The following is a 17,670-nucleotide window of genomic DNA, read 5'->3' on the forward strand; positions in this document are numbered from 1 at the left end:
ATAGTGGATGGGTCAGGAACATAGTAGTTACAGAAACTGTTATAAAAAGGGAATGGTGACGAATCCTTTTGTTCTTGCAACTTAAATCCACATGGAAGTAGCCCTACTTTCTCTTCAAAGTCCAGGGAAGCTGCAGGGAGGAGAGTGGTACCCTGGGAGATGAGCGCTTCTAGAAGCTTGTTGCAGAAAACTGAGATGGCAGATAAACAGCCTCCAGACCACAGCTTGTTCCCTTCTGACGTGTGTCTCAAAGAGGGAACAGAACCTAGTCTCCACTGAAATATAAAATATGAAGAAAACATGTACGGTTGCTGCAGGCTCCCTTTACATTTTTGCTGTGTTGCACCTGTTTGTAAGGATTTAAAGCAACAGTTGTAAATTACGCCAAAATGTGAAAGTTAATTTTGAAAATGGCCTTGTGTGGGTTTTATAAAACTTGCTTTGAAGGCGTATATGTGTCAGGAGCTGTCTCCTGGGAGTAAACTGACTGACATAATGGAGTAAGATAGCTTTTAGGCGAGTTGGGTAAGCTGGGGAAAGAAAACAAGACGCTTGTAAAAAAATATTTTTTCCCCAGATTGCAGAAATGTTTTTTTTCCCATCCCATCTTCAGAGAAGAAATATTAGATTGCACACTCCATAAAATAAAGATAGATTCGTTATTTGTTGGTGCCTTAGAAGGTATAGGAAGCTGGGTGAAGCAGTGCAAAGTTTGGGACTTTACAGCAGTATATAGGACAGGTGAGAATGCGTGCCTTCACACAGGTACAGTCCTTGTAAAATTATCATTACAGGGTCAGGCTCTGCTTTGGAACAGGGTCTGTGCATTTGAACTGCAATGTAGACCTTAGAAGACAATGGAAGTTGGCTATGCTATAGAAATATGTGAAGGATGTTCCATCTTATTTATGTCATTTCTATAGTCTGTGTAGCCTCCCTTCTATTCCAATATCTGATTCTTTCTACTGGTTTACACAGTCACTATCGTCTCAGTTGACTTTTTTCCTATTTTTCCTGCTTTCTTGTCTTCCAAGCTTCACTGAAATAGTTCCCAATAGTCTGTGTGGTTGTCTCTTTTGCTTGGCCATTACCATATAAGAAGAGATATTGAGAAATTATTGAACTGTTGCAAATATCTAGCCTGACTCAAAGCTTTTCAAAAGAAAATGTTCCATTGCAGAGTTCATTGCAAAGGTCCATTGCTATAAGTTCTAATAATATTAGTTACGAATGAGTTAGGAGTCTTGCCTTAAAAGACAAAGTAAATAAGGTAACTCTGCTTTTAGATATGGTGATAATCCGGCATAGTTTCAACTTATTTCCTCATGTGTTTCAACACACAGAAAAAAATTACTTGTGTTTCTATGTTGTAATAGTAAAGCCCGAGATGTTTTTCCCAGGTATTTAGAAGTACATACCAATGCACAATAAAGGAGGAGCAGAAGTGCAGTAAAAACATTGCAATTCTTTTAAAGATTACATCAGTCCATAAAAGTTGATAGAATAAGGAAAAATCTACTTCGCATAAAGATGTAAATACCAAGATATACTCCTGTCTGTATAATGGAAATAGGAAAAGTGGCTTCACAACCATTTGCCCTGGCTTTTTCATTTCATGATTTAAAAAAAAAAACAAGCAAGTTGAAGATCTAGATGATTTTTAAAAGCTGTAGTGTATCACAAATGTCAGATATTATTCCACTCCATATACACGGCAAGGGGGAGCTCCTTGCCCTATTTAGTTCGATTAATAATGAACATTAATGAATTACATTGTTTATTGCATTTTTCATCTGTATATCCAGCACTTGAGCAGGCAGGTGGAAACAATCTAGCTGTATTTTACTGACAAATTTCTCTGGTATACAGTGTGACTGTTGTGAAGGTACAATCAGGTAAGTAAATTGTTCTTCCATAATATATCTTCTGCTGTTTTCATGTATAAACTCATAATAGATGAGCATTATTTACCTGCTTTCCTGGAACAGCAGATTTTGTTTCTTTGTATAGAGGATGTTAACTGAATTAAGCACATGAGTAGTTATCCCATTTGCTTAAGGAGGCTGGTACTGAGACAAGGAGGTTATGGCAGGATACAGAGCAGTCTGGAGGAAAAATACTGTGGATGTAACCATTCTGCTAGACAAACTGAATTGAAATGGGGACACTACTGTTAATTCATGTGTAATTACATTCTTTTGTTGTCAAAAATTAAACCCTGGGCAAGAGAAAAGTTTGAGCCTGGAGGTGTGTTTTGAAGCAAATTTGAGCTGATGCCTTTTCAAAAACCTTTGGAGATTGCCAGAATGTAGTCACCAGGAGGTAGTTACCTGAGGGACAGATTTATGTTCTTTTAGAGACTAGGTTTTCTTGAGTTATGCAGCATCTTAGAGTTCAGCATCTTTCATCATGCAGGTTATTTATAAAGTATCAAATTCTGCTAAGTTTTGCTTCTCTACCTCTCTTCCCTCCACTAAACCACAGTTTCATGGAAGGATTCATCATGCACTGTTCTTTCATGTGCAACCTCCAGGTCAGCCATCAGGAATCCCCTGTTCTTTGAGGCTGACATTTAAATCTGCACAAAGAATCTTTTCAGTTCATTGTGCTTCATGTGATCACTGCCGTAGGACCAGAGACCGCAAAGCTCTCCTTGCAGAAGTAATTCTGTAAGAATCTCAGCAGGGATACAGGCTGCAAGGCCTTTGTACCTTGAAATTTGTACCTTAAAAAAGTATGCGTGCTTTCTCTGCAACATGGGAGTGTACTGCAGCATTTCCACCTGTAAAGTATGATTTTAAATGCTTTTATGTTTCTCATAATGATTTTTCTACCAACATCTCCCTGCACTCCTCCCACAAGATGTTGTTTTAACTGTTTTTAATTTTTTTATGTGAGAAATTCCCTTTCACAAGGAACTGTGCAATTACTGCATTGGAAAAGTACCTCCGTTTTTGCTCTTTTCCATCACTGTGCCAGTCTGATGCATCTATTTTGTATGTCGATTGTTCACATTTCTACCCCAGGCTGTAACTTCATCTTTTCACAGGAGTATCAGTTCAGAAGTTTTCTCAACCACTTTTTTTCTCCTGTGCTTGTTCCTCCCTTGTCCCCTCTCTACTGATATGTAGACATAATACCAGACTTTGTCATTTCAACTGGGAGGTGGCACACTGGTATGGTGCCGAAGTCTGGTGTCCTTCATACAGGCCATAACATGCAAAAAAAATGATTGTGTTATCTTTTGCTGTGTTTGCAGACAGATGAAGCTTAATATCTCTGCCTAGGCTCCAAATTACCTATGAGATTGTTTTATTTAGTAATTTCAATCTGTGTTGCTTATGGCTCTTGCACCTCTGTTAGACTTGCTGTCAGAGTGGGCTGGCACCACAGAACAACGAAGTGTGCTGGCCAGCTGGCTCTGTACTTTATTGTGTGTTGTCTTTATTGTATTTGTGGGATATATCATTGTTTCACTACAAATCTTCACAGATTATTTATAAGTTATATAGTAACCCTGAAAAGTAATAGAACTGGGTTAAGAAAGAAAAGGCTTTCAAAACATCCTTGTCCTGAAACAACTCTGCAGGGCATGAAAAAGTAACAAATGGATTGTTTTTCAGTCAAAATGAATTAGCTGACATGAGCTTCCCGGTGAAAAATCTAGTTGAATTTTTACAGATACCTGTGGGGGTATATTTCTCTCCTCTTAAGTTATACAAGAATTTAGATGGTCTTGAATCAATGATCATAGGCTGAATCAGCCTCTGAAGTTATAGATCTTCTTGAACCTTGTGAGAAGATGAAAATGTATGGAAGTCAGTGTTGGAGAGGATGTATTTTGTCTGTGTGTTTACAGTGTGCATTTAGCGTGACATGGGGTTGATTAGATGATTTCCTGAAGCCACAATTTATAACTTCAGGGTCCAACTATGTCATTTTTTTAAAAATACAGTGTGCAGTAAGAGGCCGTACTGGTATTTATGGTTGTTGATTCACAATAACTCCAGACTAGAGGTGGATATTTAAAGCAGATAGCAGCCGACTGACGATTTTGAGGAAATACTGCCTGCAGTTTCATATTTAAGACATTTTTTTCTCCTGTGTATCAGTGCATGTTAAGTATGTGTATAAAGTTTTTGTCATGTATGTTACGATTATACCTTGTACAGACAAAAGATTATAATTTTCCTGAGAAATATGTCTAGTATAAGTTGTGGTGTGGCATAATTAACCATCACTTTTTTTTTTTCAACATTTCATTACTTTCAGTATAAGTCTTCTGGAAGGAACATAAATAAATAGCTAGTCTTAAGTACCTTTTCCTTTTCCCCAGTGTGACCTTCATTTATTGGATTATAGGGATGGGGTTTTGAACTTCATAAGAAAACACTGACTTTAGAGGTAAAAAAACTTGCTTTTTCCTTCTGTTAATTTCAGAGTCTCAAATCTGCTCAGATTAGGCTAATCTGGTTTTCCCATTTGATGTTTTTCACACTGTGCACTAAATGTCTTCAGTCCGCTTTCTCAGAATCATAGAATCATCTAGGTTGGAAAAGACCTTTAAGATCAGAGTCCAACTCTTAACCTCCCACTGTCAAGTTCACCACTAAACCACGTCCCTAAACACCATACGTACACATCTTTTTAATATCTCCAGGGATAGTGACTCCACCAGTTCCCTAGGCAGCCTGGTCTGATGCTCAACAACCCTTTCAGTAAAGAAATTTTTCCTATTTTTTCTTTCTTGCCTCTCTCTTATCAATGTTGTGGTTTATTCCTACCCAGCTGCATATAAGGAGGTGGCTGAAGGAGCTTCCTTGAACGCTCTTTCAGGAGTTAGGCTGTATATTCCAAGTTGTGTTCTCTCTTTAACATCTGGCAAGTGTGAAATTTTAAAGTTGAGTGTTTTCACTGGGGTGTTGAGCATTCCCTCAAATGGTTTCTTGTAAATCTGTTCTTTTTCATCAGCGGGAAGCGTAGAAGTGCTGGGAGGTAAGCGCTGGTCCCCGGTGTTCTTAGCTTTGCGTGAACCCCATGTGCCAAATTTTTGGTATGTGCCCTGCTATATAGTCGATGATGTCTGTTTGCTGTGGTCACTGGGATAGCTGCTTCCAGGACTTCCCCACTGAGAGATTTGCAAACAAGCTGGGGAAGCAGTGAGGAAAACTGACAGCTGTGATGTCGGTCCTGCAGTTTTTGGTAGTTAGTGCGTGAAAAGGTCCTGTGGTAGCATTGGAGATGATGCTTTGATACTAATCTTGACTACCTCTAAAATGTTCTGTATTATTAAACTGATAGTGATGATGTTTATTAATGGTACCGCTATGGGAAGGTAACAAGACACCTTTAGAGCCCTGTGGTAGAAGTGTTTCAGGATCTCGTGCTATTATTTCTAAAAAAGCATGGTAACAGAGAACATCAGGAGGTCTCGGGAGAAATTAGGCAAGATGATGTGATTGCTGAAAAATTTACACAACTCACAGCTGTATGATAAAAACTTTAAAAAGTTTTTTTCAAACCATAGAAGGTAAAGAGAAAAGCTAAAAGTGACTCCCCAGGCGGGGCTGAAATAGATGCATTGTATCTGCTGAGGCTTAGTCTTGCAGTATTTGGCATAATTTGAAAGTTGAAGTTACTTTCAAATTTACAGTTGTTTCTAAAAAATTTGTGAAAAAACAACTTCACATTCCGTTTCCTGAAAGTGCAGAAGTTCCACTAAGTACCGTAGGTTTCCTCGTTTTCATGTGTTCATTCTGGTATTCTAAAAGCGTGCAAATGGCATTTGTCTTTGGATTTACAAAAACTCTAGATATTCAGAGTTTGAATTATTTAAACTCCCACAACACATGCACTTTTGCTTTTCAAGCTTGAGTTATAATTTAATTAAAAACTTCTGGTGCATCGCTAGCTATTTAAATATTAAAATGTTCCATGGATCACTTTCGATTATCTACCATCATGAAATTCCTGGAGATGTCAGATTTTTAAGATTCCCAAAGTTGCACTTGGAATTGTCTGTTGATGCAAAGGGGACTGTGATAATTACATACATCCATTAGTATCAGCAGAGGAGATAAACTTTGGGGAGGCTTAATGGGCATGTCTCAGTGACAGCTAGCAAAGAACATTTGGCATGATTAAGGATGGATTTGAATGTACTTGAAAATATACTCTCATTATGGACGCCCAGTGGAAGTTGCACTACAAATGTTAAATTCCCCAGAAGAAGAGTTGTGTGGCAGGGAAGCTTTGAAATCCACTGTGGCCGTCATCCAAATTACTCTCTTCTCTTTGTGTCTTTCCGCTGTCAGATTCACTTTGTGATGCCCAACTTGGCTCCCTGCATCTTTGAAAAGAGGCAACCTGTTGGTTTCTGTGTTTCAGATTGTCCGAAGATACATCAAGGACTGGCTGGAAAGGAAGAAGCCTCCATTTGGCGCTATCAGCAGCTGTGTGCTCCTGATGATCATCTATACAACATTCTGTGATACTTTTGCCAATCCAAATATCGACCTCGATAAATTTAGTTTGATTATAATAGTGTTCATAAGTAAGTTCAGCCTAAAGCATCTCTTTTATCTGTGCTCAACGTGTGTAATGAGCTTTATGTACTGGAAAGGATGGGACTATGGGGGTACTGGCATGGGGCTACAGCTTTTAATGCACCCAGTAAAACAGATTACCAGACTTGTTAGGGGCTGTATGCTTTTAGGAGATTGAGTAAGGATTTAGAGAGGAATGAACCCTGCTATTTACGTGTGCCTGAGATTCCTCAAAGGTTCTCCCTTTCTAAAGGGGCACGATATTATTTTCCAAGTGTTTACAACCATTCTGTTTTGGTTTCTTTGTTATTAAACAACCGTAAATGCACAGCTGTTGCATTCCAAACAGAAAGGAAAGATGTAGGTTTGAGTTGCTACTCAAAAGCACTGTTATAACTTTTAAATAGTTCTTCCTTACTGTGTTATAAAACTAGAAACTAGTCAGGAGTTCGAATGTGTTGATATATTTCTGTGGATGAACACATTTCTTGCAGAGTTTGTTTTAGAAGCACTCTACTCATTCAGCCTTGAATAACATACACATGAGAATAGGCTGCTGGTATCCTTGCCATCAGTTAAAAATACACTTGCAGATCACTACCTCCGAGGGAATGGCAGTGGTATACAGACACTGTCTTCTCTCCCAGTAGTGCATTCACATCTTGCTTCAGACTGTCCAGAGATGGGTATTTCAGTTTGCTTAGGGGAGAGGTAACTACAATATACTGCAGTATAAATCACATCTCATGCGCTCTTAAAACTGTTAGATTTCAAGAAATCAGAAAGAAGTGTGTGTATGTGCATGTTTCTGTCTAATAAAAATAACTTATCTTCTATAAATCCAACCTCAACTCAAGTCAGTAGGAAATTTGCCCCTGTCCTTTGTGGGTCAGTTCTTATTCTTTCCTAGTTGTGGCAGGGTTTTGGATTATGAAACACTATACATGTGTAAAATAGTACATGAAATTATAGATGGTACTGTAGAAATACTTTATTCTGAAAGATAAAGATAAAAGGAAGCCATGCTAAAGAGCTTTTTCTTCAAAATGGAGGGAATACTTGTTTGCGTAGGCATCTGAGAAGGTTTGCATCCCAGATGCAATTAAATCAGTACAGAGTTGTCAGCAAAAAAAAGAGGGATATGGAAATTTTCAACTGTGACTTAATATGCAGTGAAACTCAAATTGAAGTAATTTTGTGTTACTGTGCTGACCACTACTTTGAAAAACAAGCAGTTTTTTAGTTAAAAAGACACATTCTTCTTTGAAAAGTTAGCGTTGAGTGGTTGCTTCCATTGCCTTTCTTGTCCTTTGTTTTATTTCTCTGCAAGACAATTCTGCATTTGTGCCATGTGTAATTACATAGACCGCTTGCAGTGCGGTACACTGAAAATCATTACATATACGTTTTCATTGCCAGTGTGCCTGACTGGAGATTGTTAGTAAGAATATTAACGTGAGCACTGAAACTGCTTGGAACATACTAGGCATTTATTTTTTACTAAAGTATTTATAAAACCAAAACCCAAAGAAGTTGTGGAGATGGATATGAATCATAGAATGGTTTGGGTTGGAAGGGACGTTAAGAGTTCCAGCCCCACTGCCATGGACAGGGACGTCTTCCACTAGATCAGGTTTCTCATAGCTTCATCCAGCCTGGTCTTGAACACCTTCCAGGGATGGGGCATCCATGACTTCTTTCCACATTGTGTTCTAGAAAATGTTTCTGTACCGCCATTGGATGTGTTGGCTAAATATGTGTGTTGTCTTATACGAGGATGTGAAATTAGCACGAGGGGTTTAAAATGTAACTGCATTTATTATTCTGCTGATTAATGGTTTTATATAGTTTTTATGTTAATGTTCTAGCCACAGCAAAATACACACACGGTAGCAACACATGCGTATTGCTTTACAGAATTATATGTATAAAGAGATTTCTTTTTTTTTCCTGTGCATGTTAAATTAATGTACTTAGTTGCAGAAAAATCATAATTCAGGAGCAATGGATTGCTTCCATAGCTCATGAAGGAGAAATTAAGTGCATGCTGAGGTGACATTTATACATCCTAGGAAATGTATGTAAGAGAACAGAAAATGTCACTGGTAATAGGTAACATTCCTGCCGTGTTGCCCAGTTGTAAACTGGGGTCAAAATCAAATGTATTGTCTTGGCTTGCACTGCCCTGTGGGAAACATTAGCCTTATTGCATTCACAGGTTTTGAACAGAAAAGGGAGAGGACTCACCCCAGATTCTGCTGTTAGCAAAAGCCCTTCCCCACCACCCACAGACACCCAGAAAAGGTCTGTGCAGGTCACAGGGTTTCTCCTCCAGCTCTGTAGGGATTTCCTGCACTCTGGCATGATGGTTGGTCTCTGCAGTCCCAGCAGCTACTCATGGTACAACAGGGAAGCTTTCTGCTCCTCCCCATATCTCTGCAGACCGTAGGTGGGCTCTGTGCATCCTACCACCCCTGCAGGTGTCAGGAGAGCTGTCAGAGAGGAAAGCTTCCCTCAGGATGCTCCAAAAGCATCCGCCCTAACAAAGCTGACTGAGCTTGAAAGAAAGCTGCTTTGTTTGATGTACACTGACCAGTTCAGGAATTAGCCTTTGTCTCAGAGGGAATGAAAACATTTATGAGGGTCTTATCTTAATAATGATCATTAATCAGAAGAGTGATATACCCAGTGTGTGACAATATTTATTGTCATCATGCTTACACATTGTACTTTCTCCCGTTAAATAGAAAGGGGCTAAATTTAAATACTTGACAACCAGAGTACATCTGAGAGATTTTATGTTATCAACCCAATAAGCAAAAAACTAGTGCAAAAAGATGTGTAGCATGCAGTGAACTTTGCTGCCATTCATCGTGTCGGGAAAGAGTTGATTCAGAAGAGTTACCTCAGGAAGAGCTTGTGTAGCCACAATATTAGCTCTACCTTTCTTGAGTGTAATGATACATATTATTCTTCTTCCAGACAGTCTTTAAAGGCTGTCTGTCATTGGATTTCTTTGGATACACATGGTCCAGTCTAGCTTCTGACCTGTTGTATGGGACAAAAGGCATGTACACAGCAGTTGCGGAGGTTTAAGTGATATTTACTTTTGTCATCTAGGTCTAATTTTAATTTGTTTCTCTTTCAGTATTTTCTATTCAGATGAGCTTCATGTTTTTGACTTTCCTCTTCTCTACAAGGTAATTGAATGTGCTGAATCAGAACCACTGAATATTTGTTTTGTGAAATACCTTTGGTCTGGATGATACAGTTTATGCAAATGTGTAAGGGCAGGTTTCTGAATAGGGGTGACCTCATTTGGTATTTCATATTGGCCTTGCTGCATTTTCTCTGTTCGAGTTTCACAGGCTAAGAGAGCAGGACCTGAATTCTGTTCTTTCTTGTGTGTTAATTACAGAGTTGTTAAATCTCAATCAATCACTGCTATTCCTCATCCACTGAAAAAAATGGATTTGCACAGATGTCACTGAAGGTATTATTTGCCCTGCAGACATGCTGATGACATATGAGAGAAAGAACTCAGTTTGACTTTTTACATCTCAAGATACATTTGCTGGGCTGGCAATTTACTCTTCTCTGTCTATGTCAAATTTGTTACATTTATATGGTGATTCTTAAAATACAGTTGTCCTGAACTGATGTTTGGTAGAGCTTTTTTTTTTCCAAATATTCATCAAGAACAACAGTTGTGCGTCCACGTCTCAAAAAATAGTACTGTGAGAATGGCGTTAGCCAATGGCTTAGTGCATCACTGGAACTGGTCAGAGTATCCACCACTGTCCTCTCACTTAGGCTTACTGGAGTGTTCATCTTAGCAGCATTCTGCTGCATGGGAAGTGCCACAATACAGCAGACATATGCTTGATACAAACTATGCAATGTCTGTAAGGGAGAATCACAAAGAAGGGTGCAATGTCTTAGAGCTACTTATGCTTTTCTAGTGCCACAGCCTTAGAATGACCTTAGAATGCATTTTTAAATAACTTTTGAACTGCTAGACCTAACCTGGGGGAAAGGTATGTCCCGAATGTGAAATCTAAAATGCTGTAGATAGTAACCAACTCAGACAGTACAGTAAATATTTCAAATCTCATAAAATGATTCCTACTTTGGACCAAGGAGTGATCCATTGGCCAGTCAACTGTCTCTGTATTTCGTTTTGCCACCCTTTCTGGCCTTATTCTACTCATGTAAAACCTAAGATGCAGATTTTCTCTGAAGTGGAAGATAACAACATGTTCCAAGCAGTGCTCATAGTGTAGACTCAATGTACTATCTAAATTGGGCATTTTGTTTCCATTACATGCTAGGAAAAGAATTTGTAAGTCATTCTCTTTTTAGAGGCAAGCTGGCCACTGCTGGGGATATAGCATGTTCACAAAGATAACCTCAGCTGGAATAAAGTTGTGTCCTACATACCATGTGTTTAGAATTCCTCTCCTTCACTAGGGGGCATATTCATTAGAGAGTTTGCCACAACTGAGAAACAATTCTGCTTTAAAAAAAAAAAAAATCAAACACTACTGTTCATTTGTGGGTAGAATTATTTCTGTCACTAGACATGATCAAAGTGATATGAATGTGCATATGGATCCTCAAAGTAATATATTTGATCAATGATGTTTTAAGGTTTTTGCTACCAGAGGTTATTAAAACTCTTTCTTTTCTAGGAATAACTCTGGCTTCACACCAGCAGACACAGTGGCTATCATTTTCTGTTCTACACATAAATCCCTCACCCTGGGTAAGTCAGGAAATAAGCTTTTGAGCAAAACAACAGTAACATTCATATCTTGCTGTGTTGAAGAAAATGTTGTTAGTTGCTGGCTTTTCTGCTTAAATGGCTTTGGTTCTAGTGTGACAAGTAATGATACCAATATGATACTAATGGTAGGATAATATTCCTGCACAGATAAAATAAATGCTTTTTATAGTGCAAACAAAATAATCTTCTCAGCCAAGATTTTAGTGGTTATACAGTAAGACCACCTTATTTATGGAAAGCTGGATTTTTCTTTTTGTTCTTATTCTATTCTGTTGCTTAATCCAATACTGATGAAGTTTGTCACTGGAAAGGCTGTAGAGTGTGTCTGCCCAGTCTTACACTTAAAAGCTCGGAAGTGAAAATCAAAGCATGTATTGTATTCAGAAATCACAAATAGACAACACTGTCTTTTACGTAACTTGAGCAGAATATGTGTGTTTATTTTAAGAGTGCAGATATTTTTGATAGTTTCATTTATTAGAATTTATTTGTCAAAACATCATTGAAATGTTTGTCACTTATGACTCCTTAGTGATAATAGGATGTTCTGAAGGGGATTCACAAAATAATGCTAAATCATTTATGCTTACACCCACTTGCTACTGCTTCATCCATTATGTTCAGCCAGTGAAATGACTCTTGAATATTTTTTTGCTCTGTTTCAAAATATGAAAAAGTGTGTTTGATAAAGCATAGGTGACCGAATATATATCTTTTCAAGACTGTATCTGTCAAAGAGAAATAACAAGGTAAGAACTCATTCTGAAACAGAGGAAGAACAAGTCAGGACTTAGGTGAGATGTTTTCTAAGTCAGTTTGATATAGCAAAACTCATCTCAGAGTTCTTTGCTTCAGCCAGGTCTGTGCTGCAGAACTGTTAGCAAGTGCCCTTGAAAGTCTGTGGGAAGTGAAGGAGTTCCTGGGAGACAAGAAAAAGACTAGCATAATGCCTCTTTTCGCAATGGAAACGAGGGGACAGGAATTATAGATCAGTGAGTTTAACTTAATTTTATAGAAACTACTGAAGCAAATTATTTTAGCAGTTTAGGAAGAAACAAGGAAATGGATAACGGCCCCACAGATTTGTCAAATGCACGTCATACCGCACTAACCTGATTTCCTTTCACACTAGGTCCTGTGGGTTGCAGAGAAGTAGCAAAAGTTGTATGGCTTGAGTTGTATGTTTGCACGATGTTTTGGGCTCCATAATTCAAAAATTAAGTGGGCCAACTGGAAAGAGATCACAGATGTCAAAAATGTGACCCTAGAGGAAGGTTGAACCGATTGGGATTGTTGAGAGAAGACAGCTGAAATACAGCAGTGATCCTCAAATGCATAAAAGGTTGATGCAAAATAGGAAAAAAGTAACTCTTTCAAGGTGGACTTTGAAAGGGGAAGGACTTTGTTGCAATGGTGATGGTATAAGCTAACATTCAGGGAAACCTGTCTAATGTAAAACAGTTCATCTTTGTAATATGTTGCATATTTGTGTCTTGAAACTCCTGTTATTGCATACAAGCCTCAGACAGGAATTAGATAACTGGAGTTGATTCTGCCTTGGACCAGAATATAGATTAAATGACATTAGGTCTGGTTTAAGCCAAATATTCTATGGAACTGAAGCATCAACTAATAAATGAGCTTGTATTCAGCAGGATAGCTACACTTGTATTTATAGAAAGCAGCAGCACACAACATTATAACACACTACCTTACTTGCTCTTTGGAGGTGCTTACAACCTTAGAACACAATTGTGACACTACAGAAGAGAAGTTGGTTGTATTTAACAGCACAAATGCATAAGTCTTCCCTTCTCTCCCCAGTGAAAAGAGTTTTATATACGCTCTGTTGAATACTTCTACAGCTTGCCATGACACTAAGAAAATAAGCACAAAGCCTTTTTTTAATATTTAAGTCGTGGAGGGGCTTGCTGTCACCCAGAAAAAATGAGGACTCTTAATTTCTTTTACTCGCTCTACCGAGCATCCTCACACAGCCTGTCTTGACCTGCACCCTATACACACAGCTAAGTCAGTTCACTTTTCCTTGGCTAGGACACTCCCCTTTTTGTATTTTATTTTCTCCTTTAGAAGAACCTAGTTTGAGATTCCTAGCTTGCTTGACTTTTTGGCTCCCATTTTCCCAATTCCAAGTTACAGCCCAATGAGTCAGGCTTTCTATTTTGCAGCTTCCTTGTCCAAGCACACAAAAAAAAAATTGTTTGGCCACTTTGATTTCAAGGACTGCTAGAGCTTCTCCCCAGACATACATACTTCTACCTTGCTAATACAAATATCTCATGGATAAGTGTGCAAGTTGAAATGAAACCAGTAGATGGTGGAACTCAGTATTGTGAGACGGTTTCTCTGCCACAGACCATTTTGTTTGTCAGCTTCAGGGCAAACTGCTTTACCTTCGTCCTTGAGGAGTTGGTGTCTTAGGGAAAGCAAGATTGCCTTCTGGTAGGCTAGTCCAAAGATGGTCATTCATTCTTTGCACGTGTGCTCTATCTTTCCTTACTGTTCAGTGGCTGTATTGCAATCTCTGGGTAGCTGAGACCTGGGTGGCTGAGACCTGTGCTTCCCTTGCTGTATGTCATCTCTGGGGCTTAGCTTTGTCAAGGTTTTTTTTGAGGGTCGTAGGCTTGTCTTACATGGAGCGAGAAGCACCATGTGCTGAATTGAGGGTCACCCCTGATGGAGAAATACTCTTTTTGGCATCTTTGATAAGTTTGAAGGCCCCATTGCGCTTTTGTGCACCCCAATACAGTGTGCATACAACATCAGTGTGTATGCTGTGTATGAGTTTCAACCTGGCTGGGTTTGCGACCACTGGTATTTTACTCTGTTTGGTATTAGTGCCAGGTCTAGATAAGATAGAGCTGCTTAAACGCACATTTCTATGTAAATAGGGAGGATCAGATTTTATAAAGCTGTAGTGTGATGAGGCGTGCCCCTGAGCTGATGTTGTACATAGGAATCTTAATCAGAGTTGCTAGCATTTATTCCTTCACTGAAGGTGGAAGCAGAGTAGATCTAATTTGTTTTTAAGAATCAGCCATTTCTGAATGACAGTTAAATCTATCCACAGCACAGTCTTGTCCACCCTGATCCTGGCAGAAACAAGAACAGATGTAGGCATTTTGCCCCTTACTCTTTTGTTGTGTTGTCACATTTCTACTTGTCCAGAGGTGTTTACTATAAACCATGCAAGAAGAAACCTTCTGTTCTCTTGTGGCACAGAGTTTTTCCCTCTCCCTGTCGTTACGACGCCTGAAAGCACAAACACAGCTCAGGGTCTGGTTTCACATCCGTTGTGGAGCTCTGCTTTGTTTGTCTTCAAGATTCCAGTGGTAGTGTATAAATGACCCCCCAACACTTGTTCTTTCACTTTGAAACTGATTTCTCTCAGCTTGGCAGGTGAAACTCCAAATAGGTACGTCTGGCCCATTCCCTGGGGAGCTTAGAATGGCACCGACTAAAGTGGGAGAAGAGCTGACAGCTTTAAAGCTTTAGAAGTGGTAATAGGAGAGGCATGAGAAGACTTTTATAAGTCACTTTCTCCCACACCATATTATGAAACCAACTAATTCCCATGCAGTGCATGCTCATGAGGCCAACTGCCACTTCCACTGTTGAATCCATGAATAAGTGCTTGCTCTGCACGGAGATGAGTGCTGTTCCCATATGCTGGGTTTTATTTTGTAGACAGAACAGTTGACACACTTTTTGTCTCAAAGATCAGAGTGCAGGGCATGTTTGTGTAAGGACAAATTACACAGGGTAGGTGCCTTTGTGTTTCTTAGTTAGGAACACAAGCCGATATTTCTGCATAGAGGTGGGTGCTTTGGCAGTTTTTTGAATACAGTGCTTCATGTATGCAGAAAAACTAACGTTTATTTGTATTTCACTTAATAACAGGATATAAACTTACAAAGAGCAAAGACAAATATAGTATTCACAATGCCCTCTGGCGCATTCACCCACACTTTGTTCTCTTTCTCTCCTTCTCCCTACTCACATATATGCACAGTACATGTGAGCACACACACATGCAGACATTTGATGCATGGCTTTTATTAGTGCATTTGCCATTGATTGATTAGTACTTAGTATTAGTACTTCTTCTATTGATTGATTGCAGATGAAGTGACTATTTGACCTTTAATTATGAGCCTTGCTATTGAAAATGACATTGAGCTATGGCTTCACATAATCCATCTGGAAAGCCCGACATGATGCCATTCCCTGGAGTTCATTCAGTGAGAAGAGAAGAGGCCTCAAGGAAGTGCAAAGCTATATCAGTGCAGCTCATCTAAAAAAATACTGCAGTTGTTGCTTGCATTTACACAGAAGTTGCAGCCAAGTGCAGAACATTATTTTATGTTTTGCAAAGTGAATTGCTAGCTAGAAGTTACAGTTCCAAAATAAAATGCAGGATTGTAAAAAAATATTTTCACTTTAATTCTTACTATTTAGTACGTAAAATTATTTTATTAGCAAAAAATGGAGTATCGCTGTCTATTTTGGCTACCATAAGTACAAATGTTAGTACTATAGGTATGATGGACAGCAGATAGGTAAAAAAATTATCAAAACAACAACCTTATAATAAAATCAAGGTATTGTTTGTGATGCAGAGTGCATTTTTCCTCATTTGGATTTATCAATTTAGCAGTTCTTTCACCATGGAATTCTTAAAATAATGCAGTCAAAGTTTCAGGAAAGAGTGGAGTTAATTTTGCAAACAAAAGCTAAAGCGCTAACTTTCTTTTTATTGTTTTATTTTCAATCACATATATTTTTTTAAATGCTCACCTTCTTACCACTCCAGTACGGAACTAATAGGCTGTTCTTGAACAGTTCTTAAAAGCCTGCTGTAATGCGCAAGTAGATTCAGAGACAACTCGGTTGTCTGTGAGCGGATCATCTAAGCTATGGATTAATCAGCCCATGACTTCCCCTGAGCTCCCCAGCTGCACAGTGTGACAGAGTGCATCGCGCTCACATATAGCTCCAATCTGCTCGCAGCTATCTATAGTTTGCTTGCATTTTCTACATCTATCTCCTTACAAGCTTCTTCAGAGATAAATAATATATTTGCACAGCCTAAAACACTGCTGTTTAATATTATCTAGGCTTTTGCTTCATCTGCTTTTTCTGATACCCAAACTCTGTGAGATACTATACTAATCCAGCGCAGACTCTACTTATTGTTTGATGATGATCACATTTCTCTTTTATATAGGAAAATGCCAACATGTTTTGATTTTGAAAAGGTGGCATCTCTTAATAATTGTATAATACAAAGTAAGATCGTAAAATTGGATGTGATGCGCTGAGTATTCAGGCTGTACTCTGTGGTGTTTTTGAGCTGTGGTGTTTTTTCTCTGCTCCTGGCAGAGAATTGTCCTGTAAGGCAAATATTCATCAAGGTGCTAACTGTGACTAGTTACAAGTGTGTGAATAATTTCTCTGACTCTTACATAATGATATAGAAAATAATAATGGTTCGCTGAAAGTTTTCAAGAAGACTTTGATACTATCTCTCCTACTTTCAATATTTGCATAGAATCATAGAGTGATTTGGGTTGGAAGGGATCTTAAAGATCTTCTAGTTCCAACCCTCCTGCCAAGGACAGGGACTCTTCCACTAGACCAGGTTGCTCAAAGCCTCATGCAACCTGGCCTTGAACACCTCTACGGATGGGGCATCCACAACTGCTCAAGGCAACCTGTGCCAGTGCCTCACCATCCTTCACAGTAAAACATTTCTTCCTAATATCTAATCTAAATCTCCCCTCTTTCAGCTTAAAACCATTACCTCTCATTCTGTCACTGTGCTTCCTGATAAAGAGCCCCTCCCCACCTTTCCTGTAGGCCCCCTTTAAGGAAAGTTGCTACAAGGTCTCCCTGTAGCCTTCTCTTCTCTAAGCTAACCAAGCCCAACTCTCTTAGCCTTTCCTTGTCTGGAAGGTGCATCATGTTATACTTGTTAGTGATTTAATTTGTGTATTTTCTTTCTTTCTTACCTGTTACAGACTTCTAGCCTCATTTCTTCCCCAGGTGTCTGAAAGAGCAATGTAAGTGAAAATGATCTGGCTACTCCTCTGTCTGGAATTGGTGGCTGCTCACCCTTGAGGCAGAAGAGAAGCTGATAGGATGAATGTGCTTGAATCAGCGTCTTGGGGATGCCATGTCTGGGTCAATAGGTACCCCTCAGTACTACTGGAGGGTTAGAAACTCGCTTCCATTCCTGCTTCTGAGATCCCAGGGGGCTTAGTGGCTGCTAGAACCTTTAGCTTTGTTACTGTGATTCTTCGGGACAAAATGAAAAGG

General features: G+C 39.0%; 1 protein-coding gene across 1 annotated transcript in view; it reads left to right on the forward strand.

Annotated features, from left to right (window-relative positions):
* LOC104067523 (sodium/bile acid cotransporter 7) overlaps window positions 1–17,670 on the forward strand; it is a 105,307-nt gene that overhangs the window by 65,417 nt on the left and 22,220 nt on the right. The window contains exons 4-6 of the mRNA XM_054065551.1: window positions 6,388–6,553; window positions 9,694–9,745; window positions 11,237–11,310. Coding sequence (XP_053921526.1) covers window positions 6,388–6,553; window positions 9,694–9,745; window positions 11,237–11,310 — 292 coding nt within the window. The remainder of the gene's footprint in view (window positions 1–6,387; window positions 6,554–9,693; window positions 9,746–11,236; window positions 11,311–17,670) is intronic.

This window comes from Cuculus canorus, chromosome 4 (genome assembly GCF_017976375.1).
Source record: "Cuculus canorus isolate bCucCan1 chromosome 4, bCucCan1.pri, whole genome shotgun sequence".
Lineage (NCBI taxonomy): Eukaryota > Metazoa > Chordata > Aves > Cuculiformes > Cuculidae > Cuculus > Cuculus canorus.